At 49.2% G+C, this 24,676-nt stretch overlaps 1 protein-coding gene across 1 annotated transcript in view; it reads left to right on the forward strand.

Moving 5' to 3' along the window:
* The window catches only part of TAOK3 (TAO kinase 3), a 38,863-nt gene that overhangs the window by 13,231 nt on the left and 956 nt on the right, over nt 1-24,676 (forward strand). The window contains exons 11-18 of the mRNA XM_015817444.1: nt 650-856; nt 6,640-6,774; nt 18,286-18,522; nt 19,151-19,279; nt 19,824-20,027; nt 22,493-22,732; nt 23,511-23,723; nt 24,442-24,624. Coding sequence (XP_015672930.1) covers nt 650-856; nt 6,640-6,774; nt 18,286-18,522; nt 19,151-19,279; nt 19,824-20,027; nt 22,493-22,732; nt 23,511-23,723; nt 24,442-24,624 — 1,548 coding nt within the window. The remainder of the gene's footprint in view (nt 1-649; nt 857-6,639; nt 6,775-18,285; nt 18,523-19,150; nt 19,280-19,823; nt 20,028-22,492; nt 22,733-23,510; nt 23,724-24,441; nt 24,625-24,676) is intronic.

Consider the following 24,676-nt stretch of genomic DNA (forward strand, 5'->3'; position numbering starts at 1 on the left):
CAATAGATGGGAGTTTGAGGATACTTAGCCAAAAATAGCCATTTGAAATGTGCAGGACAGGAAATAATCTTCCGCAAAACATCCTCTTTCAAGAAATGCCATTTACCAGGTGCCTGGAAGCTAAGTTCGTCTCTACAGCTAGTCTTCGGCTAGTTCATTTACTGCAGGGGTCTTCAAACTTGGCTCTTTGATGACTTGTGGACTTCAACTCCCAGAATTCCTCAGCTAGGCTGAGGAATTCTGGGAGTTGAAGTCCACAAGTCATCAAAGGGCCAAGTTGGAAGACTCCTGATTTGGTGTCTGATCAATTTTACAAGGGTGCTGAAAAAAGGGATGTGACTCTTTTCTCACCCTTGACGACCATTGCAGGATCCCCAGGGTCACACGATTAGAATTCGGACACTAGGCACCTGATTCGTATTTATGACGGTCACAGTGTCCCACAATCCTCCTCCTCCTCGGATAATGAAATATCTTGCAGGAAAGCCACCAAGCTGGGAGAGCACCCAGGACCCCACAGAAGGAGGAAGGGACCAAGAAGTAGGCGAGAACTGTTTGTGTCTGCCGAACAGTCCCTGTTCTAGTCTCCCTCTGGTTGACGGCGGTCCCTTTCCTCCCGGCGTTAAACCTCCCGCTCCTTATTTTGTAGGACAGTGAGCATGGGACAAACCTGACTAGGAAGATGGACAGTCTGGGCAGCAATCACTCAATCCCCAGCATGTCTGTGAGCACGGGCAGCCAGAGCAGCAGTGTCAACAGCATGCAGGAGGTTATGGAGGAGAGCAGTTCTGAGCTGCTTCTGATGCATGACAACGAGAGCAGCATTAATTCCATTTCCTCTCTTGTGATTAAGAAGGTACGTCTGGATGGTGCTTCCCCCCCTCTCCCCCAGCTCTCAGCTGATCTCTGTTTTATCTCCCTTCCTTTGCAGGTTTTGAAGGCGCCACAAGCTAATCGGGTTGAATCATGGCCATTGGACCAAAATTTGTTTTTTGCTCATCCAAGCAACTTCATCAGGGAAATTTTTTTTAAAAAAAATTAGGAGATTTTAGATACCTTTGGTCCGGATTAGGGGTCCCCAACCCCTGAGACACACCCCACTATCGGGCTGTGGCCCATTTGGAACTGAGCTGCGTGAGAGGCGGGCCGGTTGCACGCACAAAGCTCCACTCGCATGAGCGGTGCTGCAAAGGCGTGTCTCTTGCGTGAGTGGGTACACATGCACGCCAGCCCACTGCTCATGCAGCCCAGTTCCCCTCTCCCCCCCTCCCGAGCCGGGCCGCCAAGCTGCCCACTTCCGATGCTCCAAAAGTGGAGTGGCCGAGTGGGACGACCGTGCCCTACTCAGCTTGGCTGACTCACCAAGGCTGCCTGCGCAGGACACCCGATCCGGTTTTGGACCGTCGGGCAGCCTCGTTGAGTCCGAAGGAGCACAAGACCACGTCCCCAAGGCTTCTCTTTGCACCGAAACCTTTTGCAAACAGACGAAAGGCTTTGCAGGAGCGATCTCGCGCTGCTTCAGGCCTTCCGTCCCTTTCCAAAAGCTTTTGGCGTGGAGAAGCCTGAAGGAGCCGAGACTGCGCCTCTTGCGTGAATGGAGCAGCGCGTGCACGTGTGCACGCCGATCCACTGATCACACATGCCAGTTCCCCTCCCCCCTCTCCCCAGCTGGGTTGCCAAGCCCCAAAGGTTGGGGACTGCTGGCCTGAATGACTGAGTCTCCCTTGACATATTGCATTATATAATTTTTATTTTTATTTTTTACTTTGACTGATGAAGTTGCTAGGGTGAGCAACGAAACCCCTCAGATGAACACATTTTGGTCCAGCTAACCATGATTCAACCTTTTAGATACCTTTTGGCCAGGATGATGGAGTCTTCATTGACCTATTAATCAGAGCAGGTAGTCCTCGACTTACAATCCTTTACATAGTGGCTATTCAAAGTTACGACGCCGCTAAGAACAAGCAGTCGTCACACTTAAACCACTGTTACATCATCCGCACGGTTGCGTGATCAGAATTCAAGGGCTTTGCTATGTAGGATGGTCGCAGCATCCCAGAATCATGTGACCGCCATTTGCAACCTTCCCAGCTGGCTTCCAACAAGCAAAGTCAACGGGGGAACCTAGATTGGCTTGGCAATTGCGCGTTTCGCTTAGCTACAGCGATTCCCGCAAGGGCTGTGGGAAAAGGTGGTAAAATCAGGCCCGATTCATTTAACCAACTTGCTTAGCAGTGGAAATTGTGGTCTCAATTGTGGTTGTAAGTCGAGGACTATTTTAAAGGATTACCTACTTTAAGAGCTTAGTGTCAGTGTCCATGCAGAATTCATGCACAGGATAGTGTCCAGGGCAGATCTTGAGTAGCGTTGGGTTGGAAACAAAAATAAGAAAGTTAACAACAAGGGGAAGCTTCTAAGATCCAGCTTTAAAGAGAGTATATTTGTCAGTCTCTACCACAGCCTGCTCTCATTGTGTCCTTCAACCCTGCATGTGTACCTCTGTCCTTTCCTATAACACCACCTTGTCTCCGGAAGTTTGTCTCCCCCAAGTGGTTGTCCTGTGGCCGAAGTGGTCACAGTCCCTAAACTAACACAGTCACTTCAGTCACTTCCCCACCCGATCCTGACCTGCAAGTGGATTCTTCTCTTGACAAAAACAGCTGCTCACGGATCTCCCCGAGAAGGTACGTTGTTCAGGGTTCAAGTCAGTACAACGTTCAGATTGTGTTGGTTGTCCAAACCCAGATGGTCTCATTAGAATGAGCCTTCTGATCCAATGTGACTTCTGTGGGATGGTGTCAGGCATCAGCGACCAGATCCACGCCTGTAGAGTTCCAACTAGCTACTTTATTGCTCCATGCCTGTTCCACAGGAATCTTCCCAGTCGGGCAGCTTCGCCTGGGAAAAGCCAGATAAAGCTCATTGCCACTTCAGATTTTCACTGTTGCTGCAAGCTCCATCTCAAGGTCCCTTTGACCCCTGTTCAATTTAGACCCCACAGGTCAGTGGTCCCCAACCTTTCCAGCTTGGCGGCCTGGCCCGGCGCAGGGAGGAGGCATGTGAGTGGCAGGCGGGTGCTTCACATGCAAGCGCAAACGCCCTCCGCTCGCACGAGTGGAGCATCACACGTGCGCGCACTTGCCCATCTTTCCCGCAACCCGGTTTCGAACAGTGGGCCACGGTCCGGGGTGTCATAGGTGATACTTTGTGCTTCAAACAGTGCAAATAAATTATAGTTGTCCCTAATATTGTCAAAGCAGATAGATCTTCCTCACTAGCAGTAATTTATAGAAACCCACATCCTCTCAATTATTTGGGCCCAATGCACGTAGTCCTTGCCAAAAATCCTGGCTAATGCACCTTGAGCAAGATTGCACAGTTTTGTTACTGCAATAACAATATATTGCTTATCAGATAAAATTTATGCAGTAGAACGCGTGTCCCTGAATCAGAGCCACCAAAGCACCTAATGAGACTAATAAGTTTTTGTAGCGCAGCCCTTCACATCTATATCCTACTAAAACTCACCTGCCTGCTTGTCTGTTGGCAACTTGGACGCCCAAACTTTGCACCCTAGCACTAAAATTTTGAATCAAGCCACAGCTCACTTAACGCGTACGTGGAATACCATGCAATTGAAATTTCAAGGATCTTCGCCCCAGATGTCTTTGCATTCATACCGCAGCATTGCCGTGGTCAATTGTGGTCCCCATGATTGCGATTTCCAACCCTCCCTGCCAGCTTCTCTCAAGCAAAGTCATTGGGGAAGACAGCAGGAAGTCGGAAATCACTCCTGCTCCAAGGGTATTTCCCACCCCCTCCCATTGTCTTTCTGTTTACCTGTATCTCTGAAAGGATGAGCCAATGGGTCGCGGGTGGTCCAGTTTGATTTTAAAAATATTTTGGCAAGCCCAGGCACCTGTCTGCAGCTATTTACAGGAGCCATGTCTTTTCTCCACCACAAATACATCTCAAGAAAAGACTTGGCTGCTTTAAACATGGGCAAACAGATTCCTGACCCCCACCCCCACCCAGCCTGGACCGAAGGATCTTTTGGGATCAAAAGCACTGCCCAGATCCCATACGTCTACGGAGATCCTCAGTCGTCCAGGTCCACGGTTGTCCCAAAGGTGCTTTTTCAGGAGGCAACTGGACTTTCTTGTTTTTCGTGGAAGACGTCAGTGTGAGAAAGAGTCATGTCAGGTTGAGGAATTCTGGGAGTTGAAGTCCACAAGTCATCAAAGGGCCAAGTTTGAAGACCCCCTGCCATAGACATTTCACCACTGGAAAAGCACCACCTTGGGTCCCAGTGCTCAGGTGATCGAAATTGGGCGTGACTCATTTAAAGACTGCCTTAGGGGCGAAAATCCCGGTCCCAATTGTCATAAGTCAAAGACCTACCTGTACGTGCTTTTGCTTGAGGAACTTCTTCCAGAATTCTTTGGGAATTCCTGCCCATCATTGAGTCACCCGGAGCGGCATGGCTGGACACCTTGAAGGAGAGGTGTGTGGATGCAGGCAGAATCATAACCCTAAGCCAGGTTTCCCCCCGGGGTCAAAATTTGGCCAACTAGTAGAACCTGGTCTGTGGTCCACACCCTTGTGTGTTTGTTGTGTGTAGTGAACCCACCTCCCGCAGTGGTTCAGCATTGCCTCTCCCTGTGCTTCCTTTAACAACGAATGTGCGTTCCAGCCATTAGATTCTCTTGGCAACTTCACTAACATATTTCTGCAAGTGTCTTTTGGCAGCAAACGGCACCAGAACCGATACATTCTAGACCAGAGTCCTTGTTTAGCGACCGCCTCGTGTCCCAGCCTTACGACGGGGATGAATAAATCCCCTTACCATCACCAGCCTTTGCACGGGTGACCTTCGCAAGGCTGCAAAACCCAGCAAACTTGAAAGTCAGCTCAGCAGCGCCGTTGCGGTTTCGGTGAGCGACCGCTTCGCTCAGCAACCTCGGTCCCAGCGGTGGTCGTTAAACAAGGCCTCCCTGCGTCCGCTCAGGCTGCCCGCATTCCTGCACATGGTCAGAATGCAAGCGGTGGACTTTTTAAATTTCTTTTTGTCTTTTGGCGTCGGTCACCCTTGTCTAGGAAATACGTCCCAACACCACGACGACTTGCCAGCATCTCTCGTTCCTTTGACCACAGATAACCCCACCTAAGTGGTTTTTAGCACACGCCGTTGTGCCCGTTCCGTGTTCAGCCCGGTTGCTGGTAGAAGATGGCAATTTATTCCCATTTCACAGATGACCCACTGAGGCTCGGGAGACGGGGGGGAAGGGGCGGGGGTTAGCAAATCTCAGGGCCACCCAACGTGGGCACGCACGGGGCCGGCACGTGCGGGGGTGTCTTCTGAATCGGGGCCCACTCTGTGTCAGAGGTCTTTCCCCCCCCCCATCATCTCTGTAGCTCCTTCAGCCACACCACCCCTGCACACCCCCAAAGGTGCACGCGGAGGAAGGCAAGCGCGGGCGCAAGCCAGCCCAAGGCTCGAATTCTCCTCCTGGTTTCCCCGCGCCTGTCGGAAGCCCTGGGGTCCGGATTCATTTGTAGGAAAGGGTGCTCTGTCTCTTTAAATGTGAAAAAAAAAAACCAACCATCCTCCTCTCATCCTTTGCAAAGCTATGGAGAGAAAATGCTAGAACCGTGCAGGATCATGACTAGAAAGCAGCCTTTTTGAGTGGCCCCCGAATCTTTGGAGAACCAGATTAGAGCCAAAGAGGGGTGTCTGCTTTCCTTTTTGGCTTTCTTTTTTTTTTTTTCTTCCTTTCCTTTCCTTTTTTTTTTCTCTCTCTCTCTCTCCTCCACCTCCCCTGCCTTCCTTCCCCCACTCCTCCTCCTCCTCTTCCTCCTCCTCCTCCTCCTCCTCCAGGCTGCAGCCATCCAGGCAGAACATGCTTCTCCAGAGCAGATAGCCGAGTTCCGAGGGGGGGGGAAAGAAGGAGGGAGAGAGAGAGAGAGAGAGAGAGGAAAAAAAAAAACCAGGCTGGACAAGGGAATGAGAGAAATCCTTACTCCTGTGTTCAGCAGCGGCAGCAGCAGCGGCAACGGCGGCAGCATTTTCCCTAGCCATGGAAACCATCTTTTTAAAGCGATTATTTGGGTGCACCGTTCCCAGCCAGCGTTTTTGAGGACTCTCGCATCTCTGCAGTGCTCGGCGGCGGAGGCAGCGGCGGTGGCGGTGGTGGTGGTGGTGCTTCGGATGCTCTTTTTTGCACCGATGTGATTTCTGGAGGTTATCTCCCCCCTCCTCTCCCCTCCCAAAAAAAAAGAAAGAAAGAAAGCAGAGAGAGAGAGAGAGAAAGAGAGAGAGAGAGAAAAAACCCTGCCAGGGATTCAGAAGGCAGCAGCATCCCACTTAGCAATCAGCTGACATTTTTTTTTTTTTTTTTTTTTGGTGGCTGCCTTTCTCACACACACCGAAGGCTGCAATGTGTTTCCTGATTCGTGTTTTTTGGCAGCAGCACCGCCGCGATTGCCGCCGTGTGGGTTTTTTAGCCTGAGAGTCCAAACTATGCATTTCAAAGAGCCGGGCTTATGCGAAGAAGAAAAGCAGGGTGAGCGAGAGGCTGCTGGCGAAGAGGGAAAAGCACAACTGGACATTCTCCTTCTTTTTATCCATTTCTGCAGGATCATGTATTCATAAGGGATGAGGTGGGCCACGGGGAGCGCAGGCCTGAACTGCGGCCTACTCATTCGGTCCAGAATCAGGCCCTCCATTACCGGAACAGAGAAGCGTTTGCCACAATCAGATCAGCATCATTGGTAAGCCACCACACCCCTTGCCTTGCTGTCTCTCTCTCTCTCTCTCTCTCCCTCTCTCTCTCATTCTCTCTCTCTCTCTCTCTCTCCCTCTCCCCCTTCCCTTCCCCATCACCCCATCTCCTCCCGATGTGACACTCCAGTCTAGGGAAGGGGGTCAAGCCGTTCTCCTCTCCCTCCCCCTCCCCCACCAAAGACCCTCCGCTCTATGCCCACCACCCTTTTTAAAAAAAAATTCTTCCTTTTTAAACATTTCCCCCCCCCCTCTTTTCTCTCAGAGGGCAAGGGGGGGCTGTTGGCATAGCAACCAGATATTGCAAGAATGATGGGGACCAGGGCGGGGGTCGGCACACACCGGAATGGGAGAGGGGAGGGGGGGTGCGTTCGGTGCCATGCGGATGATTATTATTTTACTTCTCCCCCCCCCCCCATTTTTTTTTCCTATTTTTTTATTTTTTTACAAATCCTCCTTCAGCAGTGCCGGGAGATTCCTGTTGCAGCAGCGGGAAATTTCTGAGGGTGGGAGGGGGAGACGGCAAGGGGCTTTGGGGAGAAGAGGGGCCGTGGATAGGGATGGGTGTAAAAAGGAGGGATGTGTGCATGCTTGTTGGGGAGGGTGGTGCTTGCACGCGCACACGAGTGTGTGTATGTGTGTGATCCATCCATCCATCCATCCATCCATCCATCCATCCATCCATCTATCTATCTATCTATCTATCTATCTATCTATCTATCTATCTATCTAATCTCTCTCTATCCGCCTCTTAATTGGTTCGCTCCAAATTGCATCCATTTTTGGGGAGCATTATCTGTCTGGGGTGGGGGTGGGGCAGCGAGGGGGGTGGGGCCGGCCTGACTCGAAGTATTGATGATTATCATTTTAATTTGAACGAGCTGGTGATGGATCTGAGCAAAGGGAAGGGACAGCTGGCTCCGCTCACCTCCCCCCCCTTCCCCTCCCCACCATGGCGAGCAGCAGCGAGCCTGTTTGCATTCATTAACACTCGGGGCGTTTGTAACGTTTGGCTTTTTTTTTCTTTTTTTTTTTGTTCCCACCGGTCCCTGTTTTTTTTTTTTTTTTTTTTTTAAGGGAAAAGGGGTGGGGGTGGATGAGAGGGGCTAGGTCTAGCAAAAGGACCAAAGGCTTGTTTGATGGGAGGGGTATGCTTGGGTGTTTTTTTAATTATTATTATTATTATTATTTTATTTTAAGGGTGGAGGGTGTTTCTCCTGAAAATGGGAGGCTGGCGATGGAGGAGGAGGGGGTGGCGAGCGAGGCTGGTAGCAACAGCGGGAGAGGAATTTGTACTCTAGCAAATGTGGTTGCTAGCGCTGCCTTTGTAGTAGGAAAAGGGGTGTGTGCTGGTGGAGTGGAAGGTCTGGGCTCCCCCATCCTTACCTCCCCTTCTCTCTCTCTCTCTCTCTCTCACACACACACACACACACACACATGCGTGCACACACACAAACATACATAGGCAGAGCTGGAACAGGGAAGCAAGCGGAAAACCCCTGGTCCAGGAGAGGCAGCATCCCGGACCCCGTTTGCGTTCCTTTCCTGATTTTTTTTTTCCCCCTCTCTCTCTCTCTCTCTCTCTCTCTCTCTCTCTCTCTCTCTCTCTCCTTTCAAAACGCTAAGAAATCATTTAGTATTTCGGCCAAATCTCGGTATTAGAGGTCACATGGGCAGAGAGATTTACAAGGTGCCCAGCGCTTAGCCGTTGCATTTGCTGTCTGCCATTATGACATCATCCGGAGCCAACCCAGAAATTACAATGGTTAACTCTGCTCCCGGTTTTGGTCTTGCCTTGCATTTGAATGATGCTTTTTTTCCCCCTTTCCTTCTTTCCTTCCTTCCTTCCTTCCTCCCTCCCTCCCTCCCTCCCTCCCTCCCTCCTCCATTGCTGTCTCCCTGAGTCCTCTCCCCTCCCATAGAGCATCTGTCTCCCCACAGCCCAGCCCACCCCACTGCTGCTGCTACTGCTGCTTTCCCAGCAGATCAAAGCCGCTTGCCGGGAGCCCTGGCTGCCTTGAGACAGCAAAGGAATGGGCAGGCAGGCGTGGAAGGTCCTCTACCCTGGTGCTGAAACCGGAGAGTTTACGGCATTGCTCACGCGCCTTCCTGGCACCGAGCCCAGGATGGGTGTGTATGTGTGTGCGCGCGCGCGCGCGTGTGTGTAGGGTAGTGTGTTTTTTCTCTATGGCACGAGGGAAGTGCCAGCTTGGCGGTTGACCCGAATGCATGGCGAGGCTCTCGGCTTTCCCCACCTGCTTCAAATGGAGGCCTGGGGTTTTCATCTTTTTTTTTTTCCCCCCCAAAAAAATATAAAATAAAATAGAGAGAATGTATAATATACCTGGATGGGGTAAGAATCTCTCTTACTACGAAGCTGGCTGCCTTCCAGCTTTGAAGTTACTACAGTCAACCTCCTTGCTTGTTCTCATGCCTTGGGTGGAAATGCTAGCCAGGCATAATTTAGGCAGCTTAAGAAAAACCACTTGGTGGTCCCTCACTGACCATTCATGAGCTGAGGAGAGCATCAAGCGTCCTCTCTCAACCCCATCCCAGTTGGCTTGGGCGAATGCTGCAAACCCCTTCAGGCACGTGGTAGATTAAGGATCCCTCACTAGGCCGGCTCTCCTAATAGGGACATATTTATTTATTATCATTTCCTACCCCACGTTTTGACCTATCGCGCTGACGGAGGCATCTTTGCAGAGTCAAGTCTTTTCTGACCGTCTCAAAAGGGGATTTTTGTTTTAAATTTAAAAAAATTTGCCAGGCACCCCCCCCCCCAAAAAAAAAACCCCATCCAGGGCCTTATTGTGGTGGAACAGGAGGGACCCTCCGCCACGGAGCCTGGAGGTGTGTCACCGTGACTCGAGTTATCTCCCGTCAATGCTGTATGAGAATAAAAATCAGACAGCTAGCAAGCCAGCCCTGGTTCTGTTTCCCCTTTGTCATTCACACTCAATGGTGGTTTATTTTTTATCATAAACCAGCCATGGGTCACACGGTGCATGAAGCCAGAACGGGACCAGCCCAGCAGTTGTGTGAACCTCACATTCACCTCCTCTGTCTCCAGTCAGAAGACATGTGTTGGTCAGTCAGGGGACGCTTTTAACTCCCCAGAAGGGGAGATCTAACTCATAAAAAGAGATGTACTTTGCAAGCCAATGAAGAAGTGACTTAATTGATTGCAGCCTGGTGTATATGGCATATCTTACTTATGGAGTAAGATATGCCATATATACTTATGTATATCTTATATACTTATGTATATCTTACTTATGGAAGAGTGTTTCTCTTCAGGATTTCAGCTCGCCTGTGAGGATATGACCAGGGTCTCTTTCCAAATTTTGCTTTCTTTCTCTTTCTCTGGGGACATTTTGGTGCTCTTGCTGGACTGAATTGGACTAGGTCAGGGGTCTTCAAACTTGGCCCTTTTACGACTTGTGGACTTCAACGCCCAGAATTCCTCAGCCAGGCACGCGTGCCTGGCTGAGGAATTCTGGGCGTTGAAGTCCACAAGTCGTAAAAGGGCCAAGTTTGAAGACCCCTGGAGCTCTGGGCTGCACATTTCTGCACAATTCTCACTCCCACCTAACCCCTGATTTCCAGGTTTCCATCTGGCCTCCTTCATAATTCTCACCCGTTTATTGGCACCTCATTTTGCTCCCTTTTCCGCCCAACCCTCAACATCTGGATTTGAAATTTGAGGAACCTCAAGGAGACTTTAAGAATTGCAGGGAAGTGGATACGGGGGAATTCTGGACAGCTCATTTAGCGACACTGTTAACGAAGTTACGACGGCACTGAACAGAATGACCTATGACCGTTTTTCATGCTTAACGACCGTGGAAGCGTGTTCCCCCCCCCCGTGGTCACGTGATCAAAAATTCAGACGCTTGGCCACTGATTCGTGTTTATGACGGTTGTAGCGTCCCGGGGGTCACCTGACTCCCCCTTTTGCAACCTTCGAACAAGCAAAGTCAACGGGGAAGCCGGGTTCACTTAACAACCGTGTGACTTATTTAACAACTGCAGTGATCCACTTAACAGGAAGGTCGTAAAACGGGCAAAACGCTCTTTAACTTAAATGTCTCAGCCATTGAGTTTGGGCTCAATTGTCGTAAATTCGAGGACAACCTGTACCAAAATCATGAGGAATCCAGAGGGGTAGCGAGATCAAACCACCCCATCTTCTAGTTACCTGCTCCTAGTTTGAGTGACTTGAGACTAATAATAATAATAATAATAATAATAATAATAATAATAATAATAATAATAATAATAATAAAGTTGGAAGGGACCTTGGAGGTCATCTAGTCCAACCCCCTGCTCAGGCAGGAAACCCTATGCCATTTCAGACAAATGGCTGTCCAGTCTCTTCTTAAAAACTTCCAGTGTTGGAGCATTCACCGCTTCTGGAGGCAGGTTGTTCCACTGGCTAATTGTTCTCACTGTCAGGAAGTTTCTCCTTAGTTCCAGGTTGCTTCTCTCCTTGATTAGTTTCCATCCGTTGCTTCTTGTCCTGCCCTCAGGCACTTTGGAGAATAGCTTGACTCCCTCTTCTTTGGGGCAGCCCCTGAGATATTGGAAGACTGCTATCATGTCCCCCCTCGTCCTTCTCTTCATTAAACTAGACATACCCAATTCCAGCAACCATTCCTTATATGTTTTATGGACCGTCTTCTCGTGAAATCCATACAGGAGTTCCTGCAGAGATAAACATGGTGGAGCAGTTTTCCCAGACCTCCTGCCCAACTCCTGGGGTTTCCCTCCAGCGTGGCTATCATTCAAAACACACTCGAGTGGCTTTGCCTGTTGCACTAAGCCACAAAGCGCCATCCACAGACTACAACAGCTGGGGGTGCATCATGGGCTAAGTGCAAAGAAAATAAGACCCAGTGTGGTTTTAATGCAGCCTTAGAACATTGCCATAATGTCATAGACAGGAGGAGGGTTAAAAAAAAAACCACTTCCTCCATTCTCCTAAGTTGAGGTTTCCAGATCAAATCATGGGTCAAAATGAAAAGAACTTTTTTTTTTGAACTTGCTGTCCTATCGTTACCGCTAAGACCATATTGAGTAGAGTAGAGTAGAGTAGAGTAGAATAGAATAGAATAGAATAGAATAGAATAGAATAGAATAGAATAATAATTGGAAGGGACCTTGGAGATCTTCTAGTCCAACCCCTGCTCAGGCAGGAAACCTTATACCATTTCAAACAAATGGTTGTCCAATCTCTTCTTAAAAACTTCAAATGTTACAACTTCTGGAGGCAGGTTGTTCCACTGATTAATTGTTCTCACTGTCAGGAAATTCCTTCTTAGTTCTAGGTTGCTTCTCTCCTTGGTTAGTTTCCATCCGTTGCTTCTTGTCCTGCCCTCAGGCGCTTTGGAGAATAGGTTGACCCCCTCTTCTTTGGGGCAACCCCTGAGATATTGGAGCACTGCTATCATGTCACCCCTAGTCCTTCTCTCCATTAGACTAGACATATCCAATTCCTGCAACCGTTCTTCCTATGTTTTAGCCTCCAGTCCCGTGATCATCTCTGTTGCTCTTCTCTGCACTCTTTCTAGAGTCTTTTTTGTATCGTGGTGTCCAAATCTGGACGTAGCATTCCAAGTGTGGCCTCACTAGTGCAGTACAAAGCGGGTGCCAATACTTCATGTGATCTTGAAGCTCTCCCTCTGTTGATGCAGCCTAGGACTGTATTGGCTTTTTTGGCTGCTGCAGCACACGGCTGGCTCATATTTAAGTGGTTATCCACAAGGACTCCCAAATCCCTCTCACAGTCACTGCTATTGAGCCAGGTGCCACCTATTCTGTACCTGTGTGCATTGGGTTTTTCTTGTCTGCTTTAAACTACTTTTAAGTCAGTTCCTCACTCCATTCACTGTACCTCCCACAAAAAGTTGCTCAACAGGGCTGAGTAAGGACACCTCTGGAAAAAGTGAACAACCTGCACGTTTAATTTTGTTAAAGCTGACCTGATTGAAAGGGAGCTCCTCATACAGTTTAACTTCATACCCTTCGGGTTCTCTTGAAACAAGCCTTTATTCATGTCTCTTTATTCCTTCTTTTTGGCATCAGATTTGAAGTTTCACTCTTGCTGTTCCCTGAGGGACCTCAGGCATGACCGTGGTCCTGTAGGAAAGCCAAATTAGATATTTGTGCATGTCCTCAAAAGAGAGGTCATCGTAGCCCAACATACCATCTCGGAGAGCAAAAAGGACCAAGCACCAAGTCTAGAGGAGCATTTGAGGGAGACCTTAGCATCTTCACCTTGCTTAGGTCTTCTCCAACTGCAGATTATAACTTGGGAAGGTCACTCCCAGAATTTTCCGTCAGCATGAGTGGAGAACCCTCCCTCCCGCATTGATCTGACCAGCACTTGGGTTGTTGATCATGGTTGGGTAAGATTTAAGCCAGAAACAAACTAGTTCAGGCTCTTAAAGAGTAGAGCTGACCAGTTGACCTCTTCGGGGACGTAGGTCTCTGGATAACGGAGTTTTTATGCTTCCTCTGCTAAGTGTCTGCTTCTTTGCTATGTTGCAAGATGTCCAGGACTAGAAGACCACCAAAGTCCCTTCCAACCTTATTTATTCCATGTTCTAATTCATGTGCAAATATTGATTGGTTGAGAAACAGCTCTTGTGGCCCCATAATTATCAAAAGACTCTTGGTTTCATTTCTGGGGAGATGATCCTGGGTTTTAGTCAGATTTATTTTGTTCATAACCCTGCAATTTTTCCAATTGGTTGGTTTTGAGACTGTCACTTGCTTCATTGAGGTGGTACTTCCTAGAAGCTTTTTTTGAGAGGGAAGGAACCTGGTCCCCTATCCAGCTTACATGTTTTAAGAGTGGAGCATAAAATGTTCCTCCATTGATCCATTCATCTTTGCCCAGTAATACAGGTAGTCCTCAATTTATGGCCACCACTGAGCCCAAGATTTCTGTTGCCAAGGGCAAAATTTGTTGAGCGAGTTGTGCCCCCATTTTTACGACTTCTCTTGCCACAGCTATTAAGCGAATCACCGCAGTTGTAAATTAGTAACGTGGTTGTTAAGTGATTCCTGGACACTGCAACCATCATAAATGTGAGTCAGTTGCCAAGCATCCGAATGTAAATCACGTGACCCTGGGGATGTTGTGACGTTCGTAAGTGTGAAAAGTGATCATAATAAGTCCCTTTTTTTCGGTGCTGTTGTAAGTTCAAGCCATCACTAAGTGAACTGTTGTAAGGTGAGGACTTGCTGTGTTTATGGGGCCAGTATATCTTGCCTCCTGGCCAGCATCCCCCGCAGAGTTCCATGGGACTCCCATGGAACAGTATGCATCGATGAAAATCTGGACGTTCTACCAAGCCCAAGGGTTGGGATGAGCGTTGAGGACTTTATTTTGAGGGATTGCCCTTTCCAATTGGTGACTGCTTTATTCTTCTGATTGTTTATTATCCCATTTTAATGTGGCGTGTCTTCCTAGCGTTGGGCAGCCTTCTCAACGCAACAAATAAATAAATAAATATTTTATCACCTACTATTTTTATCATGAGTCTTCCCCTTCCTATCGCAGCCTCGTCCCCAAGGTTCTTGTTGAGCATCAAACGTACTCAATTTGCAGTTGAAACTGGCTTTTCAGAATCAAATCCAATCTTTTACCACGGCCGTGGACCAGCCTAAAGAGGGTGGAGTTACAATCAACTGAAAAGCAAGGAAGGATACATCGGGGTCTTAAAAATTTGGAAAACCCCGAAGATATGAGCACAGAAAGCATATATAAAAGTCTAGAAGTATCTTTTAAAAAGAGATAGGCACGTTAGATGGGTATAGGGAAGCACCAAAGCTTAGTACCTGTGAAACTTAACATAAAACAACTCTTAAATAGTGTTCAGCTTTGTATCCAATTTGGTATCCTCTATAATGATGACTCAACTACAAATTATCTGGCCAGTTTGCAGTCACTGTCTGATTGGGATCTGATACGTTCTTTAGGAGAAGAAAAGTCTCCTGACAGTGTCCCATATGGAGCATGATGCAATAGTAGTAGGAGAACAGGATGCAGTCAAAATTCAATGAAGGACGTCAACTGTGACTTGTGTGGATGGGGGGGGGGAGAGAGACCCAGTTTGGTCTTGTGGTGAAGGTACCAGGCGAGAAAGCTGGAGACCGTGAGTTGTAGTTCCGCCTTAGGCATGAAAGCCAGCTGGGTGACTTTGGGCCAATCACCAGGAGATGGTGACTTCTAGTTCCACTTAGGTTCGAAAATCAGCGGGATGACCTTGGGCCAGTCACCAGGAGACAGTTCTAGCTCCGCTTTAGCCGTGAAAGCCAGCTGAGTGACTTTGAGCCAATCACCAGGAGACTATGAGTTCTAGTCCTGCCTTAGGTGCAAAAGCCAGCTGGATGATTTTGGGCCAATCACCAGGAGAATCCGAGTTCTAGTTCTAATTCTAGATTGCTTCTCTCTTTGGTTAGTTTCCATCCGTTGCTTCTTGTCCTGCCTTTGGATGCTTTGGAGAATAGCTTGATCCCCCCCCCCTCTTCTTTGTGGCAACCCCTGAGATATTGGAAGGCTGCTATCCTGTCACCCCAGTCCTTCTCTTCATTAAACTAGACATACCCAATTCCAGCAACCGTTCCTTCTAGGTTTTAGCCTCCAGTCCCCTGATCATCTTGGTCGCTCTTCTCTGCACTTTTTCTGGAGTCTCAACATCTTTTTTACATCGTGGTGACCAAAACTGGATGCAGTATTCCAAGTGTGGCCTTACCAAGGCCTTGTAAAGTGGTATTAACCCTTCATGTTTTTGAAACATCTCCTTATTTTTGCACAGGATTGGCCTGACAAATGCCTCACAGCTTCCCAAACCAGTCCAAACTCTTTATCGCCAGAGAACATAGGTGATACGAATAATTTGCTTCCGCCTGGGTGAACTGCCATGTGCTCTCTTTCCTAGAAAGGCTCAAAACTCCCCATCCACTCGCTTGCCTTTTTGTTCTCCTTCCTACACTCTTGCCTAGAAGCATCAGATAACCAAGAAGCCGAGATGTCCTTAGTTGGTGGCTTGTGTTTTGTGTGTGTGTGTGTGTGTGTGTGCCACTCTCTCAGGCGATGTGACTCAACCGTAGTGCTGTTCAGACAAATCAGTAAACTGGGGAGAACTCAGATTAAAATTGGCAAAGGGGCTGAGTCGCCCAACTTTCCATCTCAATTAATTCTTTAAAAGCGACATTGATTAGGGGGATGACACCCAAATTTAATCAATTGTGTGTTGGGTGGAGGATTGCTGGGACCTCCGGGTCCCCTTGCAAATTTACCGATGTTGTTAAGCCCAAGAATAAGGTGGCAGCTTTAGTACACACAGCAACCATCTTAGCATAAATTATTTCCTTCCTTCCTTCCTTCCTTCCTTCCTTCCTTCCTTCCTTCCTTCCTTCCTTCCTTCCTTCCTTCCTTCCTTCCTTCCTTCCTTCCTTCCTTCCTTCCTTCCTTTCAGTGATAAGCTATTCACTGGAGATGGCAACAGCACAAATCAGTTTGGTGAAGGAAGGACACACAAAACTTTGGAAACTTCATATGCTACTATTTAAAAAAAAAAAGTCCCTGCGGATTTTACTCCGCTAGTAGGCTGTGCTCATCTCCGTTTCAAGGCCATGGACCAGGTGCTCTCCAAAGACATTTCCGCAGCCATGTGATCAGCATCACACAGCGCTGTTACCCTCCCATTGAAATGGTACCTATTTATCTACTCACGTTTGCAGGCTTTCGAACTGCTAGACTGGCAGGAGCTTAGCTGAGGACTGGGAGCTCATCACTTTGCTTAGCACTTGGTTCTTGAACTTGGGCTACCCACTCTCCAGTCGACAAGCCCGGCATCTTAACCACTGGGCCGTCCCCGTATAGTAATAGCACTTAGACTTATATACCGCTTCACAGTGCACGTAACTCTGAAAATGGGTTGTGAGTAGGTCTGTTGTAACTTCTAACAGTTGTTCGGCAACTGGTCCTAAGTGAGGGATCACTTGTAGATTCTGTGGTTCAAATGTTGGATCTCTCTCTCTCTCTCTCTTTCCCTCTCCCTCTCCCTCTCCCTCTCTTTGGCATGGAGACAGACTCAACCAAGATCATACATCTAGGGTTATCCATCAGACAGGGTTAAGACAAGGGCAATTAACAAGATGGCAAGGGCCATCTGGTCCGTCAGGCTGTGGGTGAACCTCAGCTGGAAGGACCAGATGGCCCATCGGCCACAGCAAGGTGTAGGACTCTCGTGATTCCTTTCCTGGAGATCTGGTCACGCTTCATATATCCCATTGAGCTTCTGATCCTACTACTGACCCATTTCAGATGATCGACCTTTCTCGTTTGTTCCCGATCTTCCTGCAGAAATGGCTCCACCACCAGCCACGTGTCTGATCTTATTTGATTTATTTTATTAAATGCATATGCCGCCCATCTCGCCTCCAGGCCACGCTCTCCTGCATACAGTTTAAGGCAGGGGTGTCCAGCCTTGGCAACTTTAAGACTGGTGGACTTAAACAGCCAGCCATGTTGAAGTCCAGAAGTCTTAAAAGTCCAGTCTTCTGCCTTGAGCAGGGGGGTTGGACTAGAAGGCTTCTGAGGTCCCTTCCAGCCCAAGGATTGTATGTATGTTCAAGGTGAGGTAGGTCTGGTGTGTGAGTGAAAATAACAGTGACCTCGATGTCTCTTGAGACAGGGTTGGGTGGCCCCGGGATCATTTTAATGAAGGAACGTGGTGATCAGATGGTCTAGTGTTTCTGGAGCCATGCTTGCATTGACATGGTGGGGAGTTATTGCTTTTTATTCTTTCTATGTTGGGTTTTTATGATTTGCATTGTATTGTTGGCCATGCGAGTTGGCCATGATGAGTTGATGTGAGTTGGCCGTGGTGAGTTGATTGGTAAGTTAGCCGTGGTGAGTTGGCCATGATGAGTTGACTGGGGTGAGTTGACCATGGTGAGTTGGCCGTGGTGAGTTGGCCGTGGTGAGTTGACTGGGATGAGTTGACCATGGTAAATTGGCCATGATGAGTTGGCCGTGATGAGTTGGCCTTGGTGAGTTGACCATGGTGAGTTGGCCATGATGAGTTGACCATGATGAGTTGGCCGTGATGAGTTGGCCTTGGTGAGTTGACCATGGTGAGTTGGCCATGATGAGTTGACCATGATGAGTTGGCCGTGATGAGTTGGCCTTGGTGAGTTGACTGGGGTGAGTTGACCATGGTGAGTTGACCATGGTGAGTTGGCCTTGGCGAGTTGGCCATGATGAGTTGACGTGGTGAGTTGGCCATAATGAGTTGACCATGGTGAGTTGGCCGTGATGAGTTGGCGTTGGTGAGTTGACCGTGGTGAGATGGCCATGGCAAGATGATCGTGATGAGTTGGCTATGGTGAGTTGTAGGCCCCAGGTCATCGAGCTCTGTGCCCTCTCCTCCTGGCAGGAGCTAACTCTCTCTCTCTTCCTTCCTCCCCTTGGCTGACCTCAGGTTACAAGGCAGATCCATGAGCATGAGCAGGAGAACGAGTTGCGGGAACAGATGTCAGGATATAAACGGATGCGGCGCCAGCACCAGAAGCAGCTGATCGCCCTGGAAAACAAGCTGAAGGCTGAAATGGACGAGCACCGCCTCAAGCTGCAGAAAGAGGTGGAGACCCATGCCAACAACTCGTCCATTGAACTGGAGAAGCTAGCCAAGAAACAGGTGGCCGTCATAGACAAGGAGGTGAGCCGGGCGCTCCCACTGGATGGTCCACGTTAGTGACTGATTCAGAGGCCACCCAGATCCACAATACATTTAGGTGCCTGGGGGTGTCCAAGTGGTTTGACAGACTACCTGTTCACAAGTTCATCTTCCCAGCCTACCTGAGAAGGAAGGGAAGGTATTCCCAACTAACAGAATAACAGAGTTGGAAGGGACCTTGGAGGTCTTTTAATCCACCCCACTGCTCAAGCAGGAGACCCTCTACCATTCCAGACAAATGGTTGTCCAATCTTCTTTAAAAACCTCCAGTATTGGAGCACCCCCAACTTCTGGAGGGAAGCCATTCCACTTGTTAATTGTTCTAACTGTCAGGCAGTTCCTCCTTAGTTCCAGGTTGCTTCTCTCCTTGATTAGTTTCCATCCGTTGCTTCTTGTCCTGCCTTCAGGCGCCTTGGAGAAGAGGTGGACCCCCCTCTTATTTGTGGAAGCCCCTCAGATATTGGAACCCTGCTATCCTGTCACCCCTAATCCTCCTTTTCTCTAGACTAGCCATATTCCTGCAACCATTCATCCTATGCTTTAGCCTTCAGTCCCCCAAATGACAGTCTTTGTGAAGACGTGGGTCGGTTTTAAATTTGCTTTTTCACAGGCAAAGACAGCGGCAGCCGATGAGAAGAAGTTCCAGCAACAGATTTTGGCTCAGCAGAAGAGGGATCTGACCAATTTCTTAGAAAGTCAGAAGAAGCAATACAAGATTTGCAAGGAAAAGATTAAAGAGGCAAGGAGAATCTAAAGTAAAAAAGGAGGAGGAAGAGGAGAAGGAGGGGGGAGGAGGGGAAGAGGAGGAGGGGAGAAAGAGAAGTGGAAAAGGAGGAGGAAGGGAAGGACAAGAAAGGGGATAAAGGGAAATGGAAAAGGGGGAGGAGGGGGAGAAAGGGGAGGGGAGGAGGGAAGTAAAAAAGGAGGAGGAAGAGGGAGAAGGGGAAGAGGAGGAGGGGAGAAAGGGAAATGGAAAAGGGGGAGGAGGGGGAGAAAGGGAAGGAGAAGGGGAAGAGGAGGAGGGGAGAAAGGGAAGTGAAAAATTGAGGAGGCAAAGAAGGAGAACAATGACTGTGGGGCCCTTGGTGCTCTCTGAGCTCGGTGGCTTTCTTGCAGACCTTTCATCACCCAACTAGGTAACATCATCAGTGCTAGAAAGGAGTGGGGAGATTAGAGGCTTGATCCTGGAGCTTTTGCCAGCAGAAGTCGGGAGCGGGGGGCCCGTTTCCTTCCCGCTGTAGGGAGTTGCCTTTTCCTCAGCCTGCCCTTCTGCCTCCCCGCAGGAGATGAACGAGGACCACAGCACACCCAAGAAGGAGAAGCAGGAAAGGATCTCGAAACACAAAGAAAACCTGCAGCACACACAGGCTGAAGAGGAGGCGCATCTTCTCAGCCAGCAGAGACTCTACTACGACAAAAACTGCCGTTTCTTCAAGCGGAAAACCATGATCCGAAGGCATGAGCTGGAGCAGCAGAATATCCGTGAGGTCTCCGCTTTTAGCCTTTTTAAACACCCCCCCCCCCCGAAAGAAACTACACCCAAGGACGCAAACTGAGCAAATCCAGATAGACAGGGCCGGTGTGCGGTTTCCGTCCCCCTCTCCCCCAATCCTCTTTAGAAGGTTCCAGAGCAGGGAATCTCCAACCTTGGCAACTTTTAAGACCCGTGGACTTCAGCTCCCAGAATTCCTTTTCGGTTCTGGATTCTTCTGCTGTCATTGATTCGTGATAGGTTTAGATTTGGAGCACGGATGTCGTTTTCCCGGGCGGAAAGTGCCGAAAGTTTGACACTGTCCGATAAAGGAGAATATTTGTAGCTCAGGGTTGAAATGATGAGGGGTCCTTGCTGCTCTCTGAGCTTCGTTGTTTTCTCGCAGACGTCTCAATAGCCAAACTAGGTAGCATCATCAGTGCTGGAAGGGAGTGGGGTTTGTGGAGAGGTGGAGGAGGAGGAGGAGGACTCATTACACAACTAGGTAGCATCATCAGGGCTGGAAGGGAGGGGGGTTTGTGGAGAGGTGGAGGAGGAGGAGGAGGAGGACTCATTACCCAACTAGGTAATATCATCAGTGCTAGAAGGGAGGGGGGTTGTGAAGAGGAGGAGGAGGAAGACTCTGGGGTCCTTGGTGCTCTCTGAGCTTGGCTGTTTCCTTGCAGACATTTCATTACCAAACTTGGTAACCTCATCAGTACTGGAAGAGAGAGGGGCTTGCAGCAGGAGGAGACTGCGAAGTCCTTGGTGCTCTCTGAGCTTGATGGTTTCCCCGAAGGCATTTTATTACCAAACTAGACCACCTCATCAGTACGCTGACGCTGTAACCTAGTTTGGTAATGAAACATCTTCAAGGAAACCACCAAACTCAGAGAGCATCAGGGGAAACCCTTCAGTTTAACTCCTCCCGGCTGTCACGCACATTTGCTCGTGCGCCATCTGCCGGACACTTTTCAGAAATACACCATGAGACACCCCCCCTCCCCAAAAGGTTTTGGCTTTGGTGCTTAGTTGCATGCATGCTGCAAGATGTTTACTTTGTCTCAGCAAGAGAGTGGCAGGAAACTCTGCCACCAGGATGCAGAAAAGTTCTGAGACGAAGCCAAGGTGTCTGTGTTAGAAAAGTCTAGTTGTAAGATTTCTCAGCCTTGACAACAGTAAGGCAGGTGTCCCAAAGGTGCTTTTCTGAGAGGCAGTTGGGCTTTCTGTGTTTTCCCTCGAAGACGTTTCACTACTCATCCGAGAAGCTTCTTCAGTTCTTGGATGAGAAGCGAGGAACCTCTTCAAGGAAAAACGAAGAGAGTCCAGTAGCCTTTCGGAAAAGCATCTTTGGGACATCTGGATGACTGGGAATCCCCATAGACATCCAAGGTGGGTGGACTTCGACTCCTAGAATCTCCCAGCCAGCCTGGCTGACTGTGGAATTCTGGGAATTGAAGTTCACACCTCTTAGAGTTGCTAAGGTTGAGAAACACCGGTCTAGTTGAATGGGAAGAGGCAGTTTGGTCTACTGGTTAAGAGGGCTGGAGTAGGACTGTGGAAATATGAGGTCCAGATGTCTCTTAGACATGATGCCAACTTGGTGACCTTGGGCCACTCCCTCTCAGCCCTGGGAGGAAGAAGGCTGGGGGCCAAGCCATTGTTAAAAATGTTGCCAAGAAAACTTCCGGGAATGGTCCAGCAGTCAAGACTGTCTTGAAGGCACCCCAAAACATCTTTTAATGGGGGACAAAAGGTCCATTGGCTGCACGGTCTTGGGAGAACCTCCAGACCTTTGAATGCAGATCTTAGGGGCCATAGAAGTACAGGAGGAAAGACAAGCAGCTTCACTCGTGGGTTTGCGGGTCCCTAAGCCCTCTCTCTGGCTGTTTTTGGAGACACAAATTGTGGGAGATGACTCGGCTGAGCCGGAAGGAGGGGTCAAACGTGCCATCGGTCTCGACTCCCTTCGCACCCACGAGAGATCCAACTCGGTTGACTCTTATCTGCTGCCAATTTGCTTTGTTCTTGTAGAGAACCTTGCAATAGACTTGCTGATTTTCCTGCCCTTGACAAAAATTGCCTGCTGCTGTTTTTGCTTTGGGCAGGCGAAGGGCAGGCACTGGCTGTCTCTCCTTAAGAAGTGTCAACCATGCAAGATAGCCCAGACTGGAAACCCACTCAGAAGTACTAGCTCTTCTCTTTTATCGTAAGGTTACCTTAACGGACTCTTGTAAGTCCGGAAGGGCGTTTGTGTCTCCTGTTGCCTTTACAGCCAATAAACTAGGGAGGGTCTCTTTGGAGGCGTTTGCCATGCCCTACTTCTGCTCTGGGCTCAGCGGCCTCTTATCCCTCCATTCCCCTGGCTGTGGCTCTTCCCTCTTGTCTACTCAAGGTTGTTCTCACAGACCACCGGCAGAAAAGCTTCTCCTCACCTCTGTTCCTTGCTTTTCCCCCCCCCCCCGCCCCCGCCAAATGCAGGAGCTGAACAAGAAGAGAACCCAGAAGGAGATGGAGCATGCCATGCTAATACGGCACGACGAGTCGACGCGGGAGTTAGAATACCGGCAGCTGCACTTGCTGCAGAAGCTGCGTATGGACTTGATCCGGCTGCAGCACCAGACGGAACTTGAAAACCAGCTGGAGTATAACAAACGGCGGGAACGAGAGCTGCACAGGAAGCACGTCATGGAGTTGCGGCAACAGCCCAAGAATTTGAAGGTAGTCAAAAGGGATGAGGGTGGGAGCCCAGCCCAGGAAGGCTCAGCCTGTCGCCTGCAGGCGACCCCCACTTTAGCAAGCCCGATGTTAAGAAAGTGCCAGTTAAGGTGGAAGGAGGGGTCAAGTGAGGACCTAGCTTGGAATCGTGGCACAGCTGCAAGCGGCATTAGCTTCACCTCAGATCCATGAAGCCTTATCTGGTCACTCCCAGGGGAAGGCAAGCAGTCTGGGGGGGGGATCCTTGTAACGTAGGCATAGATAATTCTTTGGAGGGCAGCCCCCCCCCCAATGCAGCTCAGAACCCAAATGTGAACCTTTGTGGGCCTTGCTGGATAAACCAGGCAGGAATTCCACTCTTGCTCCTCCTCTCCCCAAATCTGCCACCCTCCCTTTCAAGGAGGTCAGTCAAGAAAAGTCCCAACCTAGAACTAAGGAGAAATTTCCCGACAGTGAGGGCAAATTCATCAGTGGAATGGCTTCCCTTAAGAAATTATGAGCGCTCCATCACCGGAGACTGGGCAGCCCCTTGTCTGGAATGGTAGAGGACTCCAGCTTGAGCATGAGGTTGGACTAGAAGACCTCCAAGGTCCCTTCCAACTTGGTTATTCTGTTATTCAGTTTATTCTGACGTTATTTGGAGAGACGTATAAGTATTGGACTTAAAAATCCCCCCTTCTGGAAGACGTTTCCTTCCGTTTAAAATCAAACCTACAGAGGCCAAGCGGGCAAGGGAGCTTAAATGTTCATTGGTCGGTTGCTTCTCGCTTCTCCTCTGCAGGCCATGGAAATGCAGATCAAGAAGCAGTTCCAGGACACGTGCAAAGTGCAAACTAAGCAGTACAAAGCGCTCAAGAATCACCAGCTGGAAGTGACTCCAAAGAGTGAGCACAAAACTATTTTGAAAAGCCTGAAGGATGAGCAGACGAGGAAGCTTGCCATCCTGGCGGAACAGTATGAGCAGAGCATCAATGAAATGATGGCGTCGCAAGCGGTAAGACGGGAGGGGGGGGTGTCCTCAGTCCCTGGGGGGGAGGGCTCATGAAGAAGTGCCCCTCCCTGGCTAAAAAAAACAAACCCTGAGCAAAATAAAAGCCATCTTGGAGGGATGTTGGGATTATTGAATTATTTTTATCCCATCTTTATTGTAGTTTATAAGTAACATACTTAATAGTCCTCCCTCCTTCCATTTCCCCCACCACGACGACCTTGTGAGGTGGGTTGGGCTGAAAGGGATGGACTGGCCCAAACTCACCCAGCTGGGTTTCAAGCCTGAGGCAGGACTAGAACTCTCTGTCTCCTGGTGATTGGCCCAAAGTCCCCCCGTCAGCTTTTATAACTAAGGACTAGAACTCAGATCCTCCTGGTGATCACATAACTGCAGCTGTCGTAAATATGAGTCAGTTGCCAAGCATCTGAATTTTGATCACGTGACCATGGGGATGCTGCAACGGTCGTAGGTGTGAAAAGTGGCCATCAGTCCCTTTTTTCCCTGTGCCGTTGTAACTTCGAACGGTCACTAAATGAGGACGGTTACACCCAAGTCTGGGTAGATAAAATACAGAAAGGAATGTAAATCAGAAGGGAGAGTCTGGGAAAGAAAACGTCAGTGCCCTTGTAACTTCCAACGGTCGCCCAACAAACAGTTTTAAGTCGAGGACCGCCGATATGATTTGCCCCTCCCTGACCCTTCCTGATGTGCCCCCTTGCAGCTGCGCCTAGACGAGGCTCAGGAAGCAGAATGCCAGGCCCTGAGGCTGCAGTTGCAGCAGGAGATGGAGCTGCTCAACGCCTACCAGAGCAAGATCAAGATGCAGACAGAAGCACAGCACGAACGGGAGCTCCAGAAGTTGGAGCAGAGGGTGTCCTTGCGCAGAGCACATCTGGAGCAGAAGGTAAGCTGGAGCCAGGCTGCGAAGGGCTTCGACGGTGGCATTCGCCTTCAGC

This window comes from Protobothrops mucrosquamatus, unplaced genomic scaffold, assembly GCF_001527695.2.
Source record: "Protobothrops mucrosquamatus isolate PMUCROS unplaced genomic scaffold, P.Mucros_1.0 scaffold593, whole genome shotgun sequence".
NCBI lineage: Eukaryota > Metazoa > Chordata > Lepidosauria > Squamata > Viperidae > Protobothrops > Protobothrops mucrosquamatus.